Below are 23,040 nucleotides of genomic sequence, written 5' to 3' on the forward strand. Positions count from 1 at the left end.
GTGGAAACCAAGTTGAGTTTCTCTGGAGTGGAAACCAGGTTAAGTCCAACCAAAGAAGAACTTATTAACCAAAAACAGGACCACTTCAATAGACCACCTAGAAAATGCCTCCTTCTCTGAGAGTTTTGACAGTGCTATAGTTAGCTTTTCATGGAAGACATACTGCTTGGCTTTAGATAATCTATTTAGTTCCCCAATAAACCCCAAAGATCTCTTGATTCCTTTAAAAATGGTCTGGTAACAGTATCCTCAAAGTAGGAGAATTAAGACTTGAATATGTGTGTGTGTGTGTGTGTGTGTGTGTGTGTGTGTATTAGGTCTCTTTACTTTAAAATCTGGGTTACTCAGTAAGTCTGGAATGTTTTTTAGTTGTACCCTCCAAAATAAATATCAATTATATTTTAAAGTTTCTGCTTAGGAAATAAATAGTTGCTGCTGGAAACTACATGTACGTTTCACTCACAGGCACCTGCTAAAAAACACCAGTGAAGAGTATGTAAGTCGTTGTCAATGAAATGAGTCCCTCAGTAAGATCAGTATGGCCCTGGATTACCTTGGTAGGGATGCAGATCTGCAAAAACAAAAGGCTGATTTAGTCATGCATGATTCATGAACAGAGTTTCCTGATAACAATCCAAGGTAGCTTTGTCCTGTCCTTCAAAAGCTTGAACGTCCAACACATAAACCCAGCAATATAGAAATCAACAAGACATTCTTTATTTCATTTATTTAGTATTACTATAAATGAATAGTGCAACACAGTTTTTGGTGTCGCAGAGGTTAGGGGTTTAGGCATTTTACTTTAGCAATTAAAAAAAATCTTCTAAAATTAAAGCACATACTTCCCTCCCCACTGAGGATGAACATGGCGACTTAGGAATATCAGGTACTGGGGTTTTAATGTGGAGACTCTTATGTCATTCAGTTATTAACATCTGAGTGAAATGGCCCCTAATTGCTAAATTCTGCAGATTTTTTTGTGTGTGTTCTTCCTTTGCGGGTATTTGGTTGTGCCTCTTCTGCTTCAAAATCTTACTTGATAATCAGGTCTAAATTCATGATTCTGAGGATAGTTTCTTATCATCTTACTAACAGTAAAGCCCACAATCTTTAAGACTGATAGTTCCTTTCTCAATGCTGAGAGATCTTCCAAATTCTTGGTGATGTTTGTAGAAGTCTGTGTCTGGATGTGTGGAGTACTTCTATCCTTAAAAGAGGAATGCAGAGTATTGGAGTATACCGGCTCTTTTTTGTTCTGATATAAGCTAGGCAATTAGTGTGAGAGACGCAAACAGCACAAGTCACATCAGCACCACTTTTAATCATCAAGTGCTTGAACTTCCTAAGTGTAGCCAAGACCCTTCTTATCAGCAGGGTCAGCTTCCGGTGTGAGGAAATTGAAGTGCAAGTGCAGGAAATGACCTGCATTAGATTTGGCATCGAGAAGGCCCTACTGATGGCTGTGTTTGCCTAGAGCTCAGTGGGATCAGGGTCACTACAAAAGCGAGGAAGGGTGTGGCATAGGTGCTGTAGGGCTATATGTTATGAAGTAATACGTGTTCTTCTATGTATATTAGGTTTTGGTGGTCTTAAGAGGCTAAAAGTTTATTGAGGAGAGCGTAAATATATGATAAGCAAATAGAATAGATGAGAAGAATATAGGTCCTCTATAACTTCCGTTTGTAGATCTTTATGGTAAGCACCTCAGGGGCTCCAGGCTTTCTTGAAATCAAAGTCAAGAAATATTTCACATTCAGAAATAATTTTTAAACTGAAGGTTTTGATCGTCTCCACATAAAATTTTAATAGCATATTTAACTTGGAGATAACATTTTAAAATTTAAACTCCAAGATGAAGTAAAATGAGAAAAACAGCTTTTGTTTCCTGCCTTCAGATCTTTAAATGCCTTGTCAGATCCCTGACTCCCGAAGTGGGATGGTAGATCCACTGCTCTGCCTGTATTTGGAGGTTGTAGGAGGAAAGTAAAGAACACAAATGCTTCTCACTGGTTCCCTCTCCTTCACTTCTCCCCCAAATCAAACCCGGCATCCACTCCTGTTGATTTTACTTCCTAAGTATTTCTCAAGTCAGTCTCCTCCTCACCATCCGTGCTATCACTATCCGAGCATCTCTCCACTAGGCTGCTGCTTACAGCCCCCTGGCTGATCTCCCTGTGTATTAGGGTTCTGTTGCCATTGTAAGAGGTTACTGTACCACAAGTTTAGTGGCTTAAACCAAAACAGATGTATTCTCTTGCTGATTTGGAGGTCAGAGGTCCATAGTGGTTCTGACTTGGGTAAAGTCAAGGTGTTGGCAGGGGTGGTTCCTTCTGGAGGCTCTAGGGGTGAATCCGTTTCCTTGCCTTTTCTTCTGGTGGCCACCTATGTGTCTTGTTTTGTTGGCTCTTCCTCTGTTTTCAAAGCATATTACTCCATTCTCTGCTTCCATCGCTACATACGCTTCTCGCAGTAGAGTACTGTGAAATCTCCCTCTGCCTCCCTCTTACAAGGACATTTGTGATTACATTTAGGGCTCACCTGGGTAATTCAGGATACTGTATTGCAAGATCCTTAATCCCATCTGCAGAGTTACTTTTGCCATATAAGGTAACATTCCCAGGTTCCTGGGATCAGGATGTGGATGTCTTTGGGGGCCATTATTCAGCCTACCATATCTTGCATCCACGTAGCCTCTCTGCAGTTCACCTTGACACTGCAGCCAGAGCAAACGGCACATCTGCTCTATAACCCTTCCTCTTCCCAATTCAAACCCCATCCATGAATTCCATGATCTTAGGATCAAGACCATAGTTTTTACCATTCCTTGCTAAGGCTGCCATAACAAAATGCCATAGACTCTGGTACTTAGGCAACAGAAATTTATATTCTCACACTTCTGGAGGCTCGAAATCCATGATCAAGGTTCTGGCAGGTTTGGTTTCTTCTGAGCTCTGTCTCTCCTTGGCTTGAAGATGGCCACTTTCTCTCTGTGTCCTCACATGTTCATCCCTTGGTCTGCATGTTATCTCTGTCCCAGTCTCCTTTTCTTAGGAGGACACCAGTCATATGGGATTGGGCCCCACCTGTAAGACCTCATTTTGTGTTAATTACCTCTTTAAAGGCCCTGTCTCCAAATACAGCTACATTCTGAGGTTCTAGGAATGAGGATTTCAACATATGAATTTGGGGCATGGGGGGACACAGTTCAGCTCCTAACACGTGGTCTAGCCCCCTCTCTCTCCGTGTCCTCATCTCATGCTCCACACCATGCTTCACTCTGGTCTCCAGCCTTACTGGCTCTCTTTCAAGTTCTTAAGCTCGCCATGCTTTCCTGACACAACCACCCATCACCTGGTAGCTCCACCTCTCATCAGACCTCAGTCCAACCATCGCTTCCTGCTACGGACTGAGGGTTTGTGTCCCCTGCCCCCAGCTGCAAATTCATATGTTGAAGTCTAATACCCAATGTGATGGTATTTGGAGATGGGACCTTTGGGAGGTATTCAATTTGGATGAAGTCTTGGGGTAGAGCCCCATGATGGAAATGATGTCCTTATAAAGTCCGGCGCTCTCTCTCTCTCTGTCACAGAGAACACAGCTGTCTATGAACCAGGAAGCTAGCCCTCACCAGGTAACAAACCTTCCAGTGACTTGATCTTGGACTTGTCAACCTCCAGAACTGTGAAGAATAAATGTTTGTTGTTTAAGCCATCCAGCCTTTGGTATTTTTGTTATAGCAGCACAAACCGACAAAGATGCTTTCTCAGAGTTGCCTTCCCAGACCTCTCTAATTTTTCACCTTTCATGTGCTCATAGCTCATATACTTCTCTATCAGAGCATTTGTTGCAGTTGTAATACTATTTATGTTTGTGTGGTTCATTTATTTCTGACCCTCCTTCCCACTGATCTCAAGCTCCATGAGTATAGCAACCTTTGTACTTTTTAAATATATGTATATATGTATTTATCACTCTTGTCTCTTGTGCCTACAGTACCTAGTAAAAATATTTGTTAAATGAATGCCTACTTTTCAAGCAAACACTCTTTTCAAAGGCCTACTAAAATACCTTTCTTTCTTATTATCACTAGGAAAATGGAAATGGATTTATGTGTTGGCTGGAATAAATATTCAAGCTTTAGAATTTTTATCTCCTTTAAAATCTTTTATACAACCTCTTTTAGAAAGAGTTCCAGGAAAATGATCTTTAAATAAGAAAATTAAGAGGTGTTTTAGTTGGGAATTAATGTATTAACATATACTTTAAAATTGTGTGTTATACAGAGATACAGAAGGTGTTTATATAGTGTCTATCACTTGTCTGCTGTTTTCCGGGAAGAATGTACATGCTTCTGGCTGTAAACAACTTATTTGCCTTTTGAAGCTAGAGAATAAATTGTGGCTTATTCATATTTTACCTTTTTTTTAATAGAATATCCTTTAAATAGCTAACATATGAACAAAAGAGTTCGACTTTTAAAAACCTGAATCTGTGCTCTTTGACATTCATAAACATATGACATATGAATCATTTGCTCTGTGTAGGGTCCTGTGATAAGTATTATTTGGCTGCCAGCCAAGTTTCATTTCTTCTACTAAGGATGTCAGGGCCACATAGTTGTGTTTATCAGGCGAATTTTAGTATACAAAGCCTGTCAAACTACTTGCAAAATCCCACCCTCTACAAATTCTGTCTTTGAAAGTAGTAAATTAGATGCCACCATTCTAGAATATACGTTCCTATTTCATTAACTTAGTAAAGTTTATACTAATACAAAGTTCCTGGTTTTTTAAAAAAAAAAACTATAAATTGAATTAATCCATAGGCTAAATATATTTTTTAAAAAATGGCGGAAAATAATTTCTTCCATATGATTCGCAGCAGTAAACAGCCACAGAGACGTTTTAATACACGAGATACGTTTTAGCAACAGCCAAAGTAGAGCTGTCTTTTCGCTCATTTCTTGAGTTGAAGATGAAAGCAGATGTCAGCAGGTGAGAAGGTAAGCCTCTGTTTGGCATGTTTTCTAGCTTGTAGGCTTGCCCTCTGTCTCTGTTAGGGAGACCGGTGCAGGATCCTGTTGATGTGAAGAAGATTGCTGCTGTTGTAGAACAAGGCTTGGGCTGTAGAGCAAAGCAAGGGCTGATGCGCCATCACTGAACACCTCCTCTTCCTTCTTCCTGCCCGTCTTCCACTGTGGATTCTATTTCCTGTGCATTCCTGAGTGAGGGTAGAGTTCAGGAAGTGGGATGATTTGGACCGTGGTCAGAGACACTGATGGCACGCCATTGGGCTCACTCCAGGCAAAAACTTAAGAGATGACGAGAGAGATGGGTTTCGTTATCTCTTCCTGGGGTTGTTTGCTATTTCTATTTTTCTTATGACCCGTTTCCCACTCAAGGCTCCCAGAAGCCTTACCTACCTCTAGCTGCCCCTGGTGACCCAAACTGCTCTCTCTGAGCAGAGCCCCATCTCCCCCACCGGAACCTCCTGTTCTTGTATGTTTGCGTTCCCTTCGATGCACTGCACCTGTGTCAGATTGCTACAGTACTTTGTCTTTCACTTACCAGCACACTGGATATTAACTACTCTCACAAACTAATTCTCAGTAAGGTATTGCCAGAGCGAAATGATGCCTATTTACCATGCATCAGTCACTTTACTAGATATTTCCCTTTGATCCTTTCTACCAGCCTATCATCCCTGTGTTATAGATGAGGACCAGACCTTGAAGTGCAGACAGGTTAATAAACTTTCCCCAGATCAACTACCTAGCAAGTGGCAGGACTGGGATTTGATTTCAGTTGTACATGATTTCACAGCAAACATAGACTCCTTTTCCTGGTTTAGTTGTAGTTTAACCAAGGATGCTGGGTTAATGATATAATTAACCCTATGATTTAACCCTATTGATAATGTTTCTGGCATTCTCAGCCATTGGAATGTATATCTCAACCAGGGATCTTTATGACACCTTCAAGTTGTATCACATAGGTAGTTGCCTACTTAAATGATGTTTTTAAAAGTGTAATAGCTATAACTAAGAACACTAGTTTATTAGCATTAATTGTTATATGGTATGTTAAAGTTATGAAATCTTCTTTCTTATTTTATTCTCTCAATAACATTCTGAGGAGTTAAGAGTAGAAGTGGGTAGGTTAGACCAGAAGTTATTGTAGTAGTCCAAAAAAAGAAAATGATGGTGGCAATAAAAATAGAGAAAAGTACATAGATTAAAAATATGTGTTGGGGGTAGCAGATAGAGGAGGCTGCAAAGAAAAAAAAGAAAGAAATCCGGAAATGTGTGGTGGCATGGCAGTCCTGTACACTGGCTCATTCAACACCTCTGTATCCCCTTTGTATATTATTTTTCTGTGCTGCTGTGGCTGGAACTTCCCAGATACCTTGCAGCTAGAATTCTGTGTGACTTAGGTTCTGTCAAAGCAATGCACCCACCTGAGGCATGTGACAAGGCACAAATAAGGCAGTGAGGGGAAGCCACGTACAGAATCGACCTTCTGGCAAAACACAGTGTCAAAGTTCCCTGGTGCTGCAGGAGCATCTGTTGTGGAAGTTCTAGCTTTCGGTACCTGTTGTCGCGTGGTACTTCTGCTAGTTCAGACTTGTGATGTGGTCAGACCTTCCTCCTGGCTCTGTGCAGTTGTCCTGTTGAACATCCCAGCCTGACTCTCCAGGGTTCTTAAAGAGTCTGTTGTCTTGCTCTGCAAATAAGAATTGGCACTGGTCCTGCTATCATAAAGCCAAGAGAAGATGATGCTTCAGGAGGCTAATTGTGTTTAGTACTGAGAGAATGGAAATTTTAAAGTATGTATTTATTAAATTTAGTGATATACTCTGTATAGTTCACTGTGACTCTAGCAAAAGCATGATTTCTTTTTGTTTTGGAGGAAGTAGAAATCAATGACAGTAAGCTGAAGAGTAGATAGGAGGTAGCGAGTGAAGACAGCTCATGTACACATCTCTATTGATAACTCGACTTCAACAGGGAATACAGCAGAGGTGCAGTAGTTGAGCAGGATCAGAGGTCAAAATAAGGTGGGTTCTTTTTTTAAAGATAGAGGATATTGGAGAATGTTTGATTGCTGATGGGAAGTATCCAGTAGAGAGGAGAGAGCAATGAGGGCAAAGACCTGTGAGACCTCGAGTCAATTACGTAACTTTCTCTGTGCCTTAGTTTTCTTATCTATAAAGTTTGGATGATAAGATCTTCCTCTTAGGATTTTTTGGGATTGGAATGAAATAATGTATATGAAGAAATTTTAATGCAGTGTCTTGTACTTAGTAAGGGTTTAATAAATGTGGCCATTATTATTATTATTACTACTACTACTTTTGCTATTGTTATTGTCTTCTGTATACTTTAGAGTATTGTGAGTATGGAATCACTTCTGTCTCCTGATTTTACAAATCTTCCTTTCGGCTCTTATAGGCTGGCCCCATTGCTGTCTTATCATCACTTGATTACGTTAGTTAAGCAAACATTTACCAAGCACCTTGAATGTGCCAAGTATTCCATACATCAGGTGTCTGGGATACAAAACTGAGGAAAACTTGTTCTCTTCCTCTAGCTAGCATCTGGACCACTAGAGGAGAGGGCTAGGGGAAGCATGACTACCTTATACAAGTTTTATGTTGTATCAGTCAGGGTTCTAGCAGGAGCAGAACTACTAGGAGGTATGTGTGGGTGTGTGTATGTGTGTTGTATTTTTTCATTTGTACATACATGCATGCACACACACATGCAGGCACACATTTGCATATTTACTATAGCTGGCTAAGCAAGCCTGAAGTCCACAGCCAGCAAGGCAGGAAGGAAGGATCGTGACCAGACTGAAACCCCACGAGCACACCTTTCTATCTTAAGGTCTTCCTAACGCTCATTGTCATGGGTTAGCCCAGTTCTTCCGTTGAGCCATCTACCTTCTCATGAAGGATTGTGTTGAAGTGGAACGTATTTCTCTCTCATGTTCCCATCTACTCTCTCATATACCTGTTGGACCTTTATTCTAAAGAATTAAATTTATGATAAGAAGATTTACAAATTTATTCTAATATGTACTGTTTAATTTCTTGAATACACTCTAGCTGCATTTATTAGCAGATTTTATTTAGTCATCTGTGCAGCTAGTAGAAGTAATTGGCTGTCTGTGAATTAAGAGCCACATGCAAGCTAAAATGTGAATTCATTAGCGTTCAACTTTAGTTTTTAATTTCACCTGCTGTTTACTGCTCACAGGAATGACAAATTGTATTTAAATAAAATGTACATTTAAGGAAGAACACTTAGCAACTGACAATTCTTTTTTACTTAAAAACTGCTTCTTAATCCGCTCTGAAAATTAAAGGAGTCGTGTTAGCCTGTGGCAACCACTGATGAATTGGAAAAGCTGCATTTATAGTTCTTATTGCCAAAGGAATTCAAGGCATTGGGTTAGTTAGTCCAGCTCTTTTTGTTGCAGGAAATTGAAACCAGCTCAGGTTTTGCAAAAAAAGAAAGGTGGGGTGAGGTGGGGGGGCGGAGATTCTGATGAGGAGGAGGGAGATGCAGGTGTCCAGGCACAGAGGCGACCTACAGCCAGTGCGCTCAGGGTGGACGAGGGCTTGGCGGGTGGGGGGATGAGGCAGCTCTCAGATGCCTGGTCTGTCTGAGGACCTGCCTGCCCTCTGTTCCTATTTCTCTCCAGAGTGTTCCTCACTCTTTCCTGGTTTCCTCTACTTTCTCACATGCCCGTGGCCTGGCCTGGTCACCCATGCTGTCACTCCGAGCCACCAGCACTAATTGACATCAGTTTCTGGTCTCTCCGATTAGGCTCTTGAAAGAAAGGATTTTCTTGGTCCTGTTTGTGCCCAGAGAAATTGTGCATTGTCCTTTTTGAGAACTGATTTGCCCTTTGATTTATACGTATCAGAACTACATTCTCCAACTTACCAAAAAGTTCTGTTCTAACCACTTCTGGGAAATGTGTGGTTTGGTCAGAAAAATCATGTTTTAAAGTCTGGTTTGATTCCCAGGTCACTGGCAAACAACCATATAACACATGAAGAAAATGAACTCAAACACATTGCTTGAATTGCTAAGAATCTCCTCTTTTTTGCTGTGTGTGTTTGTGCCTAGGATTGAGGCCAGGTGGGGACAAGGTTGCTCAGAGACCCTCAGTAGGGGAGGAGAGGAGACTTCAGGGAGATGGGGATGGGCTCCAGTAGGCGGCCATGGAAGAGGCTCTGTGAAGTATACAGTCTCCAGAGTAGCTCTCTGTTTCGTGTGATGGGCAGAGGAAGGTTCCAGTGAGAGGAGACTGTGAGATTCCCCTGGGGCGAAGCTACAATGAGGAAAGGTCAGGGACAGTGACGGCCTGTTTTGTGCCCAGGGGCCCCGGCTCCTCCTGGCAGTGGCGGTGGGCAGTGGCAATCGTGGGCTCTATGTGGCAGTCACAACAATTGGTATGGACAAGTCTTCCTCTGCCTTATCCCTCTACAGGTTTGTCCTGGATTAACTGGGTGATATTTGTAGAAGGAAAGTTCAGAGTCCCTTAATTTAAAAGTAAAACAAACCCTATTTTCTTTATAGATTTTATTATACAATAAAGATCGCATTCCTGGAGATAAAATCCTCCATGAAATAAAATTGAACACTTGATAAGGAAAGGATTAATATAGTATCCATCCTGTAATTATTTTTCACCTCTTCTCCAAATTATAGCACAATTCACTATTTCCTTCTTGGTAGCTTAGGAAATTTCTATTGAATATGACCCCACTCTTTGCAGGTCCAGGAACTTGGCATCCATCCTCCTTAGATTTTATTAGTAGGTGCTACCCTGTAGCACATATAATCACCTAAAAATTCTTTCATTTATTTACTCCCTAAATGCTTATTGAGGGCACACTCTGTTTCAGATACTCTTCTAGGTACTGGAAACATCAGTACACAAAATAAAACTACCCTCGTAGAGCAAGAGTCTGGCAATGCAGCCTGGACAATAAACATGATAAATAATAAATTATACAGTTTGTTATAAGCGCTGTAGAACAACAGTAGAATAGAATATAGGAGATGAGGAGTGGGAGATGAGCACTGCCATTTAAATAGGAGGGTAGGAGTTGGCTTCACTGAGAAAGAGATGTTTGAACAAAGGCTGGAAGGGTGAGGAAGCCAGCAGTGTGGATGTATTGATACCGAAGGAAGAACAGTCCTGGGAGATGGGGCAGCCAGTGAGAAGGCCTGAGGCAGGGGTGTGCCTGGCCTGGTCAAGGCCAGCAAGGGTCGAGGGAGAGGTAAGAGGGGAGGCAGGAAGTAGGAGAAGGTGAAAAGAAGGATTGGGGGGGCCAAACCAAATGGGGCCTTGGAGGCCACTGCGAGGACCTTGGCTTTTATTCTTTGTCAAATGGGGAGCCACTGGAGGGTGCTGAGCTGAGGAGGGGCATGATCTGACTCTGGTTGGGAAGGGACAAGGTGGCTGCTGTCATTCAGAAGGAACTGGGGGGTGGGAAAGGCATGGCAAGGAAGGAGCCAGGGAGCCAGGGAGGAGACTGTTGTACAAATTCAGGCAAGAGATAATGGTGGCTTGAGCAAGATGGTAACTGTGGAGGTGATAAGAAGTGACTAGATTCTGGATATATTCTGAAGGTAAAGGCCACAGGGTTTTCACCTGACTGGGTGTGATTGGTTGAATTAAACTCTGACTTATATAAAATAAATGGAATACCTAATTACTGTATTAAGTTCAAAATTCTCTATACTAAAGTTAAATCCAGTGAGGTAGACCCATATTGATCTTTCCTCTCTCTCCTTACATTTGGTTGGAAAAAATACACAGGTGACTTTAGCCAGGCTTGAATTTAATATCGGACTTTATAGAAATAGGTATTTCCATTCAGGACTTTAGAAAGGATTTTTTAAAATACTCACGTCGTTTGTTCTCACTTGCATCATGTTAATAGAAGGCTTGAAACTTCAGCCAAGTAGTCTTCCACCAAAAATTTTTGCAATAACTTTCCTAAATGGGTGGCTGACTAATCTGCCATTAGGCAAACCAAGTCATGCTTTGCTGAATATTAAACTGTCAAGATACTAGAGGTGAAACTTGCTGTAGTAAACCCGGCGTTGACAACACTGATCGCTGCGGTAGTGTAGCTGTGTGGCTGCCATCACAGTGAGGGTCTCAGCACTGTCGTGCTGGGTTTTACTTCTCGCCCCACCGTCACACCAGCAAACCAGGCTGGTTTTCATCAGCTAGTTACTCTGTCTTGGTATAGAGAAATAATAAACTTGAGGGTGAAGCAGTCAAAAACCACTTCACTGTTTTCAGAGGGCTAAGGGAATAATATAATCAAGGAGCTAGCAATTGGAAGCAATTATTTTTAAAGTGTTTCTACTACAGCCATTCATTAGGACTGGATAGATTTGCCATCCAACTTATTTTTCTGTGTACGTAGCATGAAATTTGAAGCATTTACTTTGAAGTTATGAGTAAAGTTCTGTTGACTATTTTTGGACACAGTCTTTGTCAGTCGTCTCAAGAGTCTGGTCTTTCTTTGAGCATGACCCTTAGTAGTAATATTTTAAATTAACTTAAAAATCAATTGTTCCTATTATTAATATAACCTTTGCTTCTTTTGTAGCATGTTTTAAACTCTGGGAGTCTGATTACATGCTCCACACTGTAGTTGATGTGTCATTGTCATCTGTTACTAAATATGTATATTTATGTGTTTTGAAAGCAAGTTTAAAAAATAAATCCTAAGGTGGGGAAAGACAATCTGAAATAGGGAAAATTCTCTTATAGTTTGTCAGCTGGGACTGTGTGGTTGCCTGGTGAATGGAAGAGTCTTACAGCGTTGCTTGGCCAAAGGGACCATTCACTTGCCTCCCGTGGCTCGCTCGCCGAGAGTGGTTTTTGCTGTGGCCTGAATTTCACTCCCTTTTCCAAAATTTCTATACTACTTTCTTACTATTCAGAAAGCCCCAGAAGGCAAATGGGTTGACTTTTTGCAGATTATTCCTGGAAATCCAGTTAATCTCCAGAGCCAATTCCTCAAATCTTATTGGGTTGAGATGAGTAAGTGAGGACAGTTTCCAAGAGTGAGTGTTGACACATGCATTTTGGCATCTTCTTACCGTATATTCATGGGGAGGGTATTGGGATTAAGGTAGCCTGGAATGCACTTGAGAGTAGACAGAAGGAAGGATTGATCAAGCAAGTGGACTGATGCTAGAAGCCATTCTATTTTCTGATGTGCTGTTAGAATCCTCCTATGGAAACCAGATGTTTTTGTATTGAGAAAAGCTGACGAGCTTCAGTCCAGTTTACAAAGGACACCATTTAGAGAAATTCACAATTGAAATATACTGTTAACTTCTTGTTTAAAAAATTGCAATTTTCCCAAGTTTATCATATTTATAGTTAGGCTGTTTATCTTCATCTAGGAAAACAAAAGCTGTTTGTTGGAATAAAAATTTTGAGTTTTATTTGTCAGTTAACTGAAGCTTTGTCCCCTTGCAAGAAATTACACTGGATAAAGCGTGTGTCTGTGATGTGCTATTGAAGGGATTCTGTGTTGGGTAGGAAGAAGGAATTCAATGGTAGTGCTTGTAGTACAGTATAGCTGAGAGGTGCTGGTAATCAAGGAAAGTAATAGTGCAATTGGATGGATCATTTTAAGTAATTCATTTTTCCCCTTTAGTATATGCATATATACTAGTAACTGAAAGCTAGTAGAAGAAAAAGGTATTAGTTATAGAAATGCCAGATTCTTGAGAAACTTAATTATATAAAAATGATGTGTATTTTTTTTAAGAACAGAATAACTTTATAAATTTTAAAATACCAAACTATACATGAACATTATAAAAATTACAAACAGGATAAAAAGCAAAATTGGACTATAATTCTGCTTCCAAGGAAAACCATTCTTAACATTTTGGAATGTCCTTTCAGAATTGTTTTTCTCTTTGTATATATACATCCCTCCTCCCCGAGATTATATTGCATAAACTCATTTGGATTTCCTTTTTTCAATTAATGTATTAAATGTCTTCCCATTTCAATAAATAAAGAAATATATCTTTGTTTTTAACTATACATTTTATTTGTTCATATTTAACCCCAAATTTATTGATGGATGTTTAGGGAATTTGCATTTTTTAATACTATAAGAAATTCTGTGCTAAATATTCTTGTGTGCTTTTCTAGGTAATTTTTTTCCCTTAGATGTAGAATTGCTAAATCAGAGGGGTGCACCATTAAATTCGCTGCCTTTTGCCACGCTGTCCTCCTTCAACATGTATATCCCTACCAACAGGTGTTGAGAGTGCCAGTTCCCTCATATGTTGACCAGCACAGAGCATTATTCCTCCTACTTTTTGTGAACCTCTAAAAAATTATCTTTGTATTAAGTTTTAAAATTTGAAAACCTTAAAAAAGTAATAAAGTCCCCCATAATCTCACCACTTGGAAGTTGTGTGTGTGTCTGTATGTGTGTATCTAATTAGACAAGAAAAGAAGTAGAAGAACCTTCTTGGCCCAGAAGGTGTGTAGCTTTTTAGCAAACTACTTTGTTTTTGAAAAGCAGTGAAATCATGCCTAACATACTAGTCTGCAACTTACCTGTTTCTCTTAGTAGATCATGAGCAAATGTGTGCGTCTTTATAGATCATGGATTTATTCTGATGCCCTTCTTTTTAGTGACTTCATGGTTAAGTCCATTGTATGGGTGTTCCATAGTTTGTTCCCCCAGAAAGAAAATTTTGGTTGGTTGAGTCAGCAATTCTAACCTCCACATTTTCCTACAAAAATGCTTGCACAAGTATAAAGGTACATGCATACATACAACAAGGATATTCCTTGTGGCACTATGTTTAACGATGAAAAATTGAGAAGTACCTCAATGTCTGTGAGGAAGGGATGGGTTAAAAAATATGATCTTGTGAAATGTTATAGTTTTCAAAAATTTTAAATATAGTACATCTACAACTAACGTGAAAAGATGCCCATGATTTATTGTGTATTACAGAGCAATACATGCAGTATAAGCACATGCATGTTTAGACACTCCAAACAGTATATATACACAGATAGGTATTTAATGCCTTTTAAGTAAGTTGAAGTTTTTCAGTAAATTGTTAAAAGCTATTCTTTCTAGGGGTTAGACCTGACTGAGCGGGGTTGGGAGGAGGGTGGGGAAGAATAGAAAGCTGTCCGCATTTTATTTTATACACATTTTTACTGAAATTTTAACAACAAGCATACATTTTGTAATAAATGAACATTTGAAAAAATGAAAAGTACATTCAGATTCTATAGGAATAATGAAAAATAAAATGTTTATGTGAGACTAGGTGGTCTCTGAGATTCCACCTGCTTAACAGATTATGAGTCCATGAAATCACAGTCAAGTAAAATGTAGTAAATCTTTCTTATAGATACAAAATGTTTCATTCACAATGTGGTGGAAGAGTGAGAAGAAAAGAGGAAGAGAGAGTAAACCGTAAGGTCAGAATGCGGTCAGCCAGAAGCAGCAGTGGGCACCATTGATCCTGGTTCCGGAGGAACACGGAACTCAAATTCCTCTTCAGGAGGGCTCTAACACGTATTTAAGAGAAGCTATGGGGGCCTTAAACCTTCTGTTTTTTAGATGAAATATTCCCAGATTTCTCCCAATAAGATCCTTTGTCATCCTCATCACCCTGTTGTGTTTGTTGTGATTTGTCAGTCCATCTTGAAATTTGACAACCAGAATGAGATACTACTGCCTTCCAATTTACAGTCTCGTCACTGTGGGATACAGTCAGATTAACCCTTCCTCATGCAGGAGACACTTTTTAAAAAAATCTAGACTAAGATTCTTCCTAAACCTCTGCCTTGTATTTTCTCCTCGAAATTCCTGGTTAAGAGTTTTGCTGTTTTTCTTCATTATTTGCCACCTAGGGCTTCTAGATTTGGGGCCTTTGTTTGTTTTCTCTGGTTGTCTTCTATTGTTGAACCTCTTGCCTCCCCTCGAGCTGTTTCACAGAGAGATTTCTCAGATTTCCCCGACTCTTCTTTTAACAAAAATATCAGCTCATGTGAGTCACATCATTAATTGCCATCAACTTCAAGGAAGGAAGCTAACTCGGCCCAGGCCCTGCAGATCACCAGAAGGGTTTCCTTTTGTCACCAGGGCGTTGTGCAAATTGGGGGAAAAAATGAATAAGAGTGCCCTCTCTGGGCAGATGAAGTACAAAAAGTTCTTCTCCGGGTGGGTGAATTAGAAAAATGTCCCTCTTCCGTGGGTGAAGAGGCCTGGGGACCTGGCTTGAGTGGGGACTGGATTTTAGCTGATCTTTCTTGTGCACAGGGTGTAACAGCACAGCTACTTGCAGCAGCCTGCGTCGTCAAGCACCTCGTGGCTGCCTCTTTGCGGCACCGTTTCCCAATTTCTGGTCTAGGGGGTTCTTGGGGAATATACTTTCTACACCAGTTACTCCTGGTTTGGTTGTTTCCTCCTTTCCTTTTTTTTTTTTTTTTTAAATCAACAGTACTATCGAGGTATAATTTACATGCCATAATATTCATCCCATTGTAAGAATACAGTTCAGGGATTTTTGATAAATTTGTAGCATTGTACAAATCACTACAGTCTAGTTCCAGAACATTTCCATCATGGCAAAAAGTTCTCCGGTGCCCGTTTGCAATCAGTTCCTGCTCTCAACCCCAGCCCCAGGCAATCACCGATCTGCTTTCTGTCTTTATAGATTTGCCTTTTCTGGAAATCTCATATAAATGGGCTCATATCTTCCTTTAGCTGCTTTCTTCTCCTAATCTAATAGGGGTTCAGATTTAATTGGGGTTTATATCTTCCTTTTGCTGCTTTCCTCGGCTGATCTGCTGGAGGTGCAATGGCTGCATGTTGGCCCTGCCCCCATTTACTGTTCCTCCAAACCCTCACTCATCCCTTCCTTTCCATCCTGCCTCAGCATTCAAATGTGGTCTATTACCTCCCATCTTAGAGCATTCTCCCTTGTCCAGCATCCGACCCAGCCACCACCCTATTTCTCTGGGCCATTTCTGAGCCCATGTCTCAAGATTTGACTTCATATACTTGCTCCATTCTCTTCTCTCCTGTGTACTCTCCTTTTAAAAAATATTTTTAAATATAATATCTGATATGAATAAAAGAACATTAGAAAGAAACTGTAGGGACTTCCCTGGTGGCACAGTGGTTAAGAATCCGCCTGCCAATGCAGGGGACATGGGTTCGATTCCCTGGTCCGGGAAGATCCCACATGCCATGGAGCACCTAAGCCCATGCGCCACAACTACTGAGCCTGCGCTCTAGGGCCCCAGTGCCATAACTACTGAGCCCGCGTGCTGCAACTGCTGAGGCCCACACACCTAGAGCCCATACTCCGCAACAAGAGAAGCCACCGCCATGAGAAGCCCGCGCACCACAACGAAGAGTAGCCCCCGCTCGCCGCAACTAGAGAAAGCCTGTGTGCAGCAACGAAGACCCAACGCAGCCAAAAATAAATAAATAAAATAAAATTTAAAAAAAAGAATGTGTAATATACATATAAATTTAAAGCATAGTGATATAATGAACATCTACACCTGTCACCCACTCCTTCCACCAGCCTTACAAACAGTGGAACCTATGACTCAAAGTATCTAAAGTCTCTTGCTCACCCCTACACTTTTTTCTCTTCTTTGATCGTTTCTAACTCATTTTAATTCCACTTTTAAAAAGGAGTCTGAGCTAAATAGTCTTTGAAATTCATTACATTGCTAAAATTTCCTGATTATTATTGAGAGATTAATTTTATGTTTAGAATGTATTATGGAAGATTTATAGCTTACATTGTTGAATATTACCATAATTTATTTTATTATGAAGTCTCAGCTAAGAGCATGACATACAATTATAATATCATTTCTATAGGAAGTTTATTCTACTTTGTATTAATTTGCTTTAGATGCTGGCTTTTTTTCCTAAATTTTTGGAGCTAAAAGCTAAACTTTCTGTAATGTTCTCCCTCAACCCTCCTCTCTTTGGATTGAATTCATTTAACCAGTCCAGTTGACCCCAAGGGAGGTATGGATGTCAATTATTGCTACAACTTAATACTAATGACTACTTAAATATTTAATTACTGTAACACTTGACACTTAGGGAGAAACTATTTATAATCATCAAAACCAGGCCTTTGTTTTCATCTTTCATGCCTGGCGTTTGGCATATTCCTGTTGTAACATCGCTGGGAATGAGCTGCTCTAGAGGTGGAAAAAATGCCTCCCTCTCTCTTCCACCTCCAGGCAGAAGAAGTTGCACTGAAAGTGATTAGTGATGGATATTTTTAAAATTGATAATTACATTAGTTTTCCAAACTATGTTTTTATTGAAAATTTATTGCATTTTAGAAGTGTGAAATATTTTCTTATTCCTTTCTATTGAGTATCGATGCCATTAAAACAGTTAGCTCTTAAAAGCACTCATTTTTCTTGGACTCTTACTTTGCTTCATTAACTAATGCATTCTAAGAAATATGGTAACTTTTTAATGAGTTGCAAGTAGACCCAGGTGGCTGACCATTGTCCTGAGGAGCTGGGGCTTGGTCTGGCAGGAGCACCATGGAAGATATTCTCTTTTTCCTGACAAATGCAGGCCAAGGAGAGCAGGGAGCTCAGTTTAGGGCTCTGTGTTCATGTGAAAGATACATTCCAGCCAAGGCAATCCTGAGGTACAAGTCATCCCTGGGCTCGGGAAGAATACATATGTGAGCAGGTCCTGTGACTCCCAACACACATATACTTCAGAGTTTTCCTTTAGTCTGAGAATTTCTAGTCATTAATACCATACTTTGCCAGTCTCTGCTGTTACTGGGCCCACATATTCTCATTTTATTCTGAAGATGCTGTATGTTTATGGCTTTAGCTCCTATTATTCTAAATCTATTTGATCAAATGCTTTGTGTTTTTCCTCCTAACTAAAATTAAAAAGAAACAACTAAGCATATCCTCTATGTAAGTGGGCGAGTGGAGATTTACTGAGTATGTACACTGACTTCATGAAAGGGAGAGATTGTCTCTGGACCTGTGAAATGTCTTATAGATGCGCATATTTTGAAAAATACTCCACTGATTAGTGAGGCTCTGGGTTGCCAGATAGTCTGGTTCTTCTTTGTATACTTAGGACTTTAACAAGTTCACTCCAGACCTCATTTACAGTGCCAATCACATTACAAAATCCTTTTTCTTTTTTAACTTTAGTCTCCTTTTTCAGTCATCACAGTCCTAAAATCTGAAATAACCAGTTTTAATTCCTTGAGGTTTAAATTCATATTTGTCTTAAACTTTAATCACCATTGCATTTAGTAAAAAATCATAAGAAAAATTAATATGACTTTTTAATTGTCATACTAATGAAGGATTTCATTGAGATCTTAACTGCTATAAATAAAGGATAAAAAACAATTCTTCATTAGATAAAGAGTGTGGTTAAGATCAGTATTCATAGTCAAAGATATAAGGCTTGATTTTATATGTATAGCTCTCTTCTATTAAACATAATCAGCATGAAATATTTAAGAATTTATTTACTTCATTGAGTTTTCTCAGTTGTAGAAGAGAAAACAATAATGTTTTAAATTTTTAGATTTTTTTAAGTCTCATGCTTTCAAGCCTTCGAAGTTTTTGCACCTCTGAAAGGCTTTTCTTGTGCTTGCGATGCTTCTTGTTTGCATTATGACAGGTGGTGCATCAATTGTACATTACTTTGTAATGTCAGTTGTTTTATTTCTGTGTGACTTGTTTCCCATTTAAACTATAAAATCTTCAAGATGAACAGGGACAGCAGAGTCTGTGGTCTCTCGTCATGGCCATCTGCACATAGTCATGCAAAGCTGATATTTTGGGTGACTAAGAATTTTTGCATTTCATTTCACAGGTGGGGAGCATTAAGCGGGAAATGGCCTTCACATTTCAACCAGAGGACTTAAAACGTGACTCTAGTAAAAAACTGTCTCATCAACACTTGTTCCCCTTGGCCATGGAGGAGGATGTGAAAACAGCAGACACCAAAAAAGTCAACCGAGTCCTTGACCATGAAAAAGAAAACACTCGCTCCATCTGTCTCCTTGAACAAAAACGAAAAGTTGTTTCTTCCAATATTGATGTTCCTCCAGCAAGGTAAGGGACCGTTAGACCTTATATGTGTCTGTTCCAGGAAGTCAGTGGACAGCATACATAGTCTCTGCCGTATCTCTCTAAAGTATAGACTTAGGAAGGTTTTTCTGCCAAGAGCATTTTTCTGTTGCTTGTGTGAAATAGAGCAGGTGGCCATGCTCTTCAGAACTGACTCTGAGGCTGTAGTAGTTGGAACTACTGTGGCTCTAGAAAAGAATGTTTTATTAGATTTTGGCAAATGAACAACAGAGAGTAAAAGAATAAATATAAAAAAAAAAGAAACATGAAATGTATGACTGAGCATAGCCACTTAAAAGCAAGGATACTCATATCTTTTGGTCAGGTGTTGGAGAGCTATGGCTGTAGGGCAGATTCAGCCCCTGGCCTGCTTTTGTTTGGCCTGCCAGGTAAGAATAGTTTTACATTTTTAAAGGGAAAAAAAAGTATAGAATATGGGATATAGATCATAGATGGCCTGCAAAGCCTAAAATATTTATATGTGACTCATTACAGAAAAAGTTTGGTGATCCCAGGTTTATATCATGGTAATCCTTTTAAGACAGATCTAGCTTAGAACTGGGCCAAGAGGGTTTATCTGAAATATTAAAAGGCTTTTATTACATTGTAATTCTATTTAAACCACATCCAGCAGCACTGAACCAAAGGACAATATTATGGCAGAATGACAGTGGAATAGTAGTAGAATATACATGCTAGACCTTTTACTTATTTTCTTGCCTGTCATTTATCTCACCTAGAAAGTAAGTTCCATGTCGGCTGTGATTTTAGTCCATCTTGTTCAATGCTGTATCCCTAGTAGTAGAACCATGTTGAATTGTATATTAAGGGCTCAATAAATATTTGTTGAATGAAGAAAAGAAAGGAAATGCTGTAGCATGAAAGCTTGCTTATTTTTAATATGTGAAATATATTTTGTTACCAAAAACCATCTATAATGAAACTTTATAAGCAATTGGTTGAGAAGTTCTGCATTTGTTTGAGTGGCTTCTGATAGCTAACTAGGAAAATAGTATCTTTGGAAAAGGAATAAATGTTCCTTTTCTACCGATTCACTTTTTGTAATTAGAATTTCATTTCTTTTTATATGAAATAAAAAGTATATTCTCTAGAAAAATATATATTTTTCTATTCTTCTACCAAATTTGTCAAACTTAATAAAATTATAGGCCTCTTTATTTTCCTTAACTTTTAATTGAAACTTTTCATATATTCATTACCTCTGTTTAACTACTTGGAATTATTTGCTTTTCTCATTTTCTCATATAAAGTACATGCTGAATTCTTTAGGATTAGTTCCTTTAACTGGGGGTTCATTATGATATGTCTTATCATGCCCTGAACCTGGTAGGCACCTCAATTCATATCTGTAAGTTGGTTGACTCATAGGTAAAATGACATGTAATTTGAAATGTGAACAGCTATGGTTTTATTTTTTTCCTAAGCCTGTAGGGCAAGAATTAGACTTCCCAGTGTTACATAGTTTAGGGCCAACTTGCAATTCTGTAGAACTTACTCTACATAAAATTTTCATTAGACCATTTTATATGTTGAAAGACCTGGAATTCATAATTTTAAATTGTCATCGATTGTTTTAGGTATATCTTTATTCTTTAATTTTTACCCACTTGCAGTAGTTTCTGGGGAAAATAATGAAGAGAAGAAGAAGAAAAATGTTTTCTGCCTTTTCTGGCTCTGTTGTGTAGAATATTCTTTCTTCCCTCTCAAATTCACTGAGTGCACTTAAAAGTCATGCCAGTGTTATTATGGAGTTCTTTAAACAATATTGGGAAATTAATTGGGTTTTAAATCAATTGATGTGCAGCAAAAATTCCCCAATGACAAGGTATAGTTTAGATGTGTTAATCTATTATGGGAAAGACTAGTTAAAGCTTCATTGTTTGAGAGCTCCACTAATACACTTATTTTCATTGCTGTAGTAAGAATTTAATTATCACAAATATGCCAACAGTTGGTGAAATAAATTACTCTTTTTTAAAGTGATGATGAAGGAATCAGAAATTGTGGAGTTCATCTAACTCTCCCCTCTTTCTGTTCTATTTTCTTTTACTGTTATCAAGTTATTTTGTAAATATAAACTTTCCACTATCATCTAAATAGATCAATACTTTGTTTTAAAGGAACTCCTTTACCTGACATGTAGAAAGATACAGGATTTTTCTTTTTGTTTTTTTTAGAAGAAATAGTTATATCTGTTGGCAGTACGTAAATAATGAGGCTTGAGTAAGTCTACAGGTATACGGGAATATTGGTATGAGTAAACCTATATATCTATATCTTATATAGTATATCATATATGACACATGTGTATTATATATACCCCATATATATATCCTATATCGCTATATCTAGCCACATGGTTATTGCAACTTACTCTTCTAAATCCAGACATTATGTATTGGCCAGCTCTTAGAAGGGCAGGATAACGATTTTAGGTGAATAGAGTATGACTGGTGCAGAGTTCCTCATTGGTTTAAAATCAGTTCTCTATAATCTTTCTCACTTTATATTTTGCTTATTGCCACTGTAGCTAACAGGATTTTTGTTGAACTTCACTTTCTGTGGTTTGTAAGATGAAATATGAAGTTTTTTTCTATGGTTTGTGTAATGAAAACAATGGGTATATTTTATATGTTTTTTCATATCCCTAGAAAGTTCTGAGAACCACCCCCTCTTTAATCGCTGTACCTCACTGCAATTAAGCATCACTGATTTCATCTCCATTCAATAGACATTTATTGAGTACCTGCTATGAACTCAGTACTCAGTAAAAAAGTGAATGAGGCAGGGTGCTAACCCTCCAGGACCTTACTATCAGAGAGACAGACACCTAAGTGGTTAATATCAAATAACAGTTCCTAACTTGCTCCCTTCTCATTAGAGCTGGGTGAATTTGTATGTAATGGAGAATCTCTTAATATTAGGAAAGTTGTTAGTGTGACACAACTATTTAAAAGCCTAATTTCCTTTTATTAGTATCTTTTTCAAGATGGGGATAAATGGAACAGAGGAGGAACTCTGTATCTGAGATCTGCATTACAAAATCCCTGTTTCTTTACCCGTTTTCTGAGGACCCACTTAAGAGCTGCTAGTTTCAGGAAAACATAAATTTAAGTAAGTTATTAATCCAGATGTGTCAGGCTGGGTCATCCGAGAAGCAAATGCCAAGATAGGATTGAACGTGCAAGTGTTTTATTAGGATAAACACCTGGGGTGGGTGGAGGCAGGGAAGGCAGGAGGTGCGAGTCAGACTCAGGTGCAGGTCTGAGCCCAGTGAGGGAGAGGGGTGAGGGAAGGCTGGACGGAAGTGTCCGAGACTGCCTCTCAAGGCCACCGGGACTCCTGCATTATATTAATTACATGAGTTATATTAATGCAAGAGAGTCCACTTACCCATGGGATGCTGCTTGATTGATTTCAGGAAGAAACAGTGTTTTTTTCTTTTTTTGTTTCCGGGGTGGGGGGTGGCGGGTGGTGCAGAGGGGTGGATGCATTGTAAGGTGAGGTCCTCAAAATATCCCTTGAATTATTCCAGGTTCTTCAGTGGAGAAAACTAAATAGGAGGAACACAAGAGTATGTAAGAGAGCGTGTGAATGAGCAGTGTTCGTCTTTGGGCCTAAAGATCTATCATGGACAGAAAAAAAATTCTTCCCAACTTTAAAGATTATGGAGGAGGAATAATTTGGTGGGGCGTGCGGTGACCTGTACGAGGCGTGTCAGTGCTAACAGTGGGGACAGCAGTCTTTAAATGACTGATCCCTCTCTCTGAAGGTTTCATCACTTATTCATTTAGTAATGTCTGGTTATAAAAGATAACAG

At 39.1% G+C, this 23,040-nt stretch overlaps 1 protein-coding gene across 2 annotated transcripts in view; it reads left to right on the plus strand.

Annotated features, from left to right (window-relative positions):
* The window catches only part of ZNF704 (zinc finger protein 704), a 249,524-nt gene that overhangs the window by 50,580 nt on the left and 175,904 nt on the right, over window positions 1-23,040 (plus strand). For both annotated transcript variants that reach the window (XM_057532049.1, XM_057532048.1), the window contains exon 2: window positions 18,943-19,184. In XM_057532049.1, the coding sequence (XP_057388032.1) occupies window positions 18,964-19,184 (221 nt within the window). In that variant the 5' untranslated portion in view covers window positions 18,943-18,963. The remainder of the gene's footprint in view (window positions 1-18,942; window positions 19,185-23,040) is intronic.

This window comes from Balaenoptera acutorostrata, chromosome 17 (genome assembly GCF_949987535.1).
Source record: "Balaenoptera acutorostrata chromosome 17, mBalAcu1.1, whole genome shotgun sequence".
In the NCBI taxonomy this organism is placed as follows: Eukaryota; Metazoa; Chordata; class Mammalia; order Artiodactyla; family Balaenopteridae; genus Balaenoptera; species Balaenoptera acutorostrata.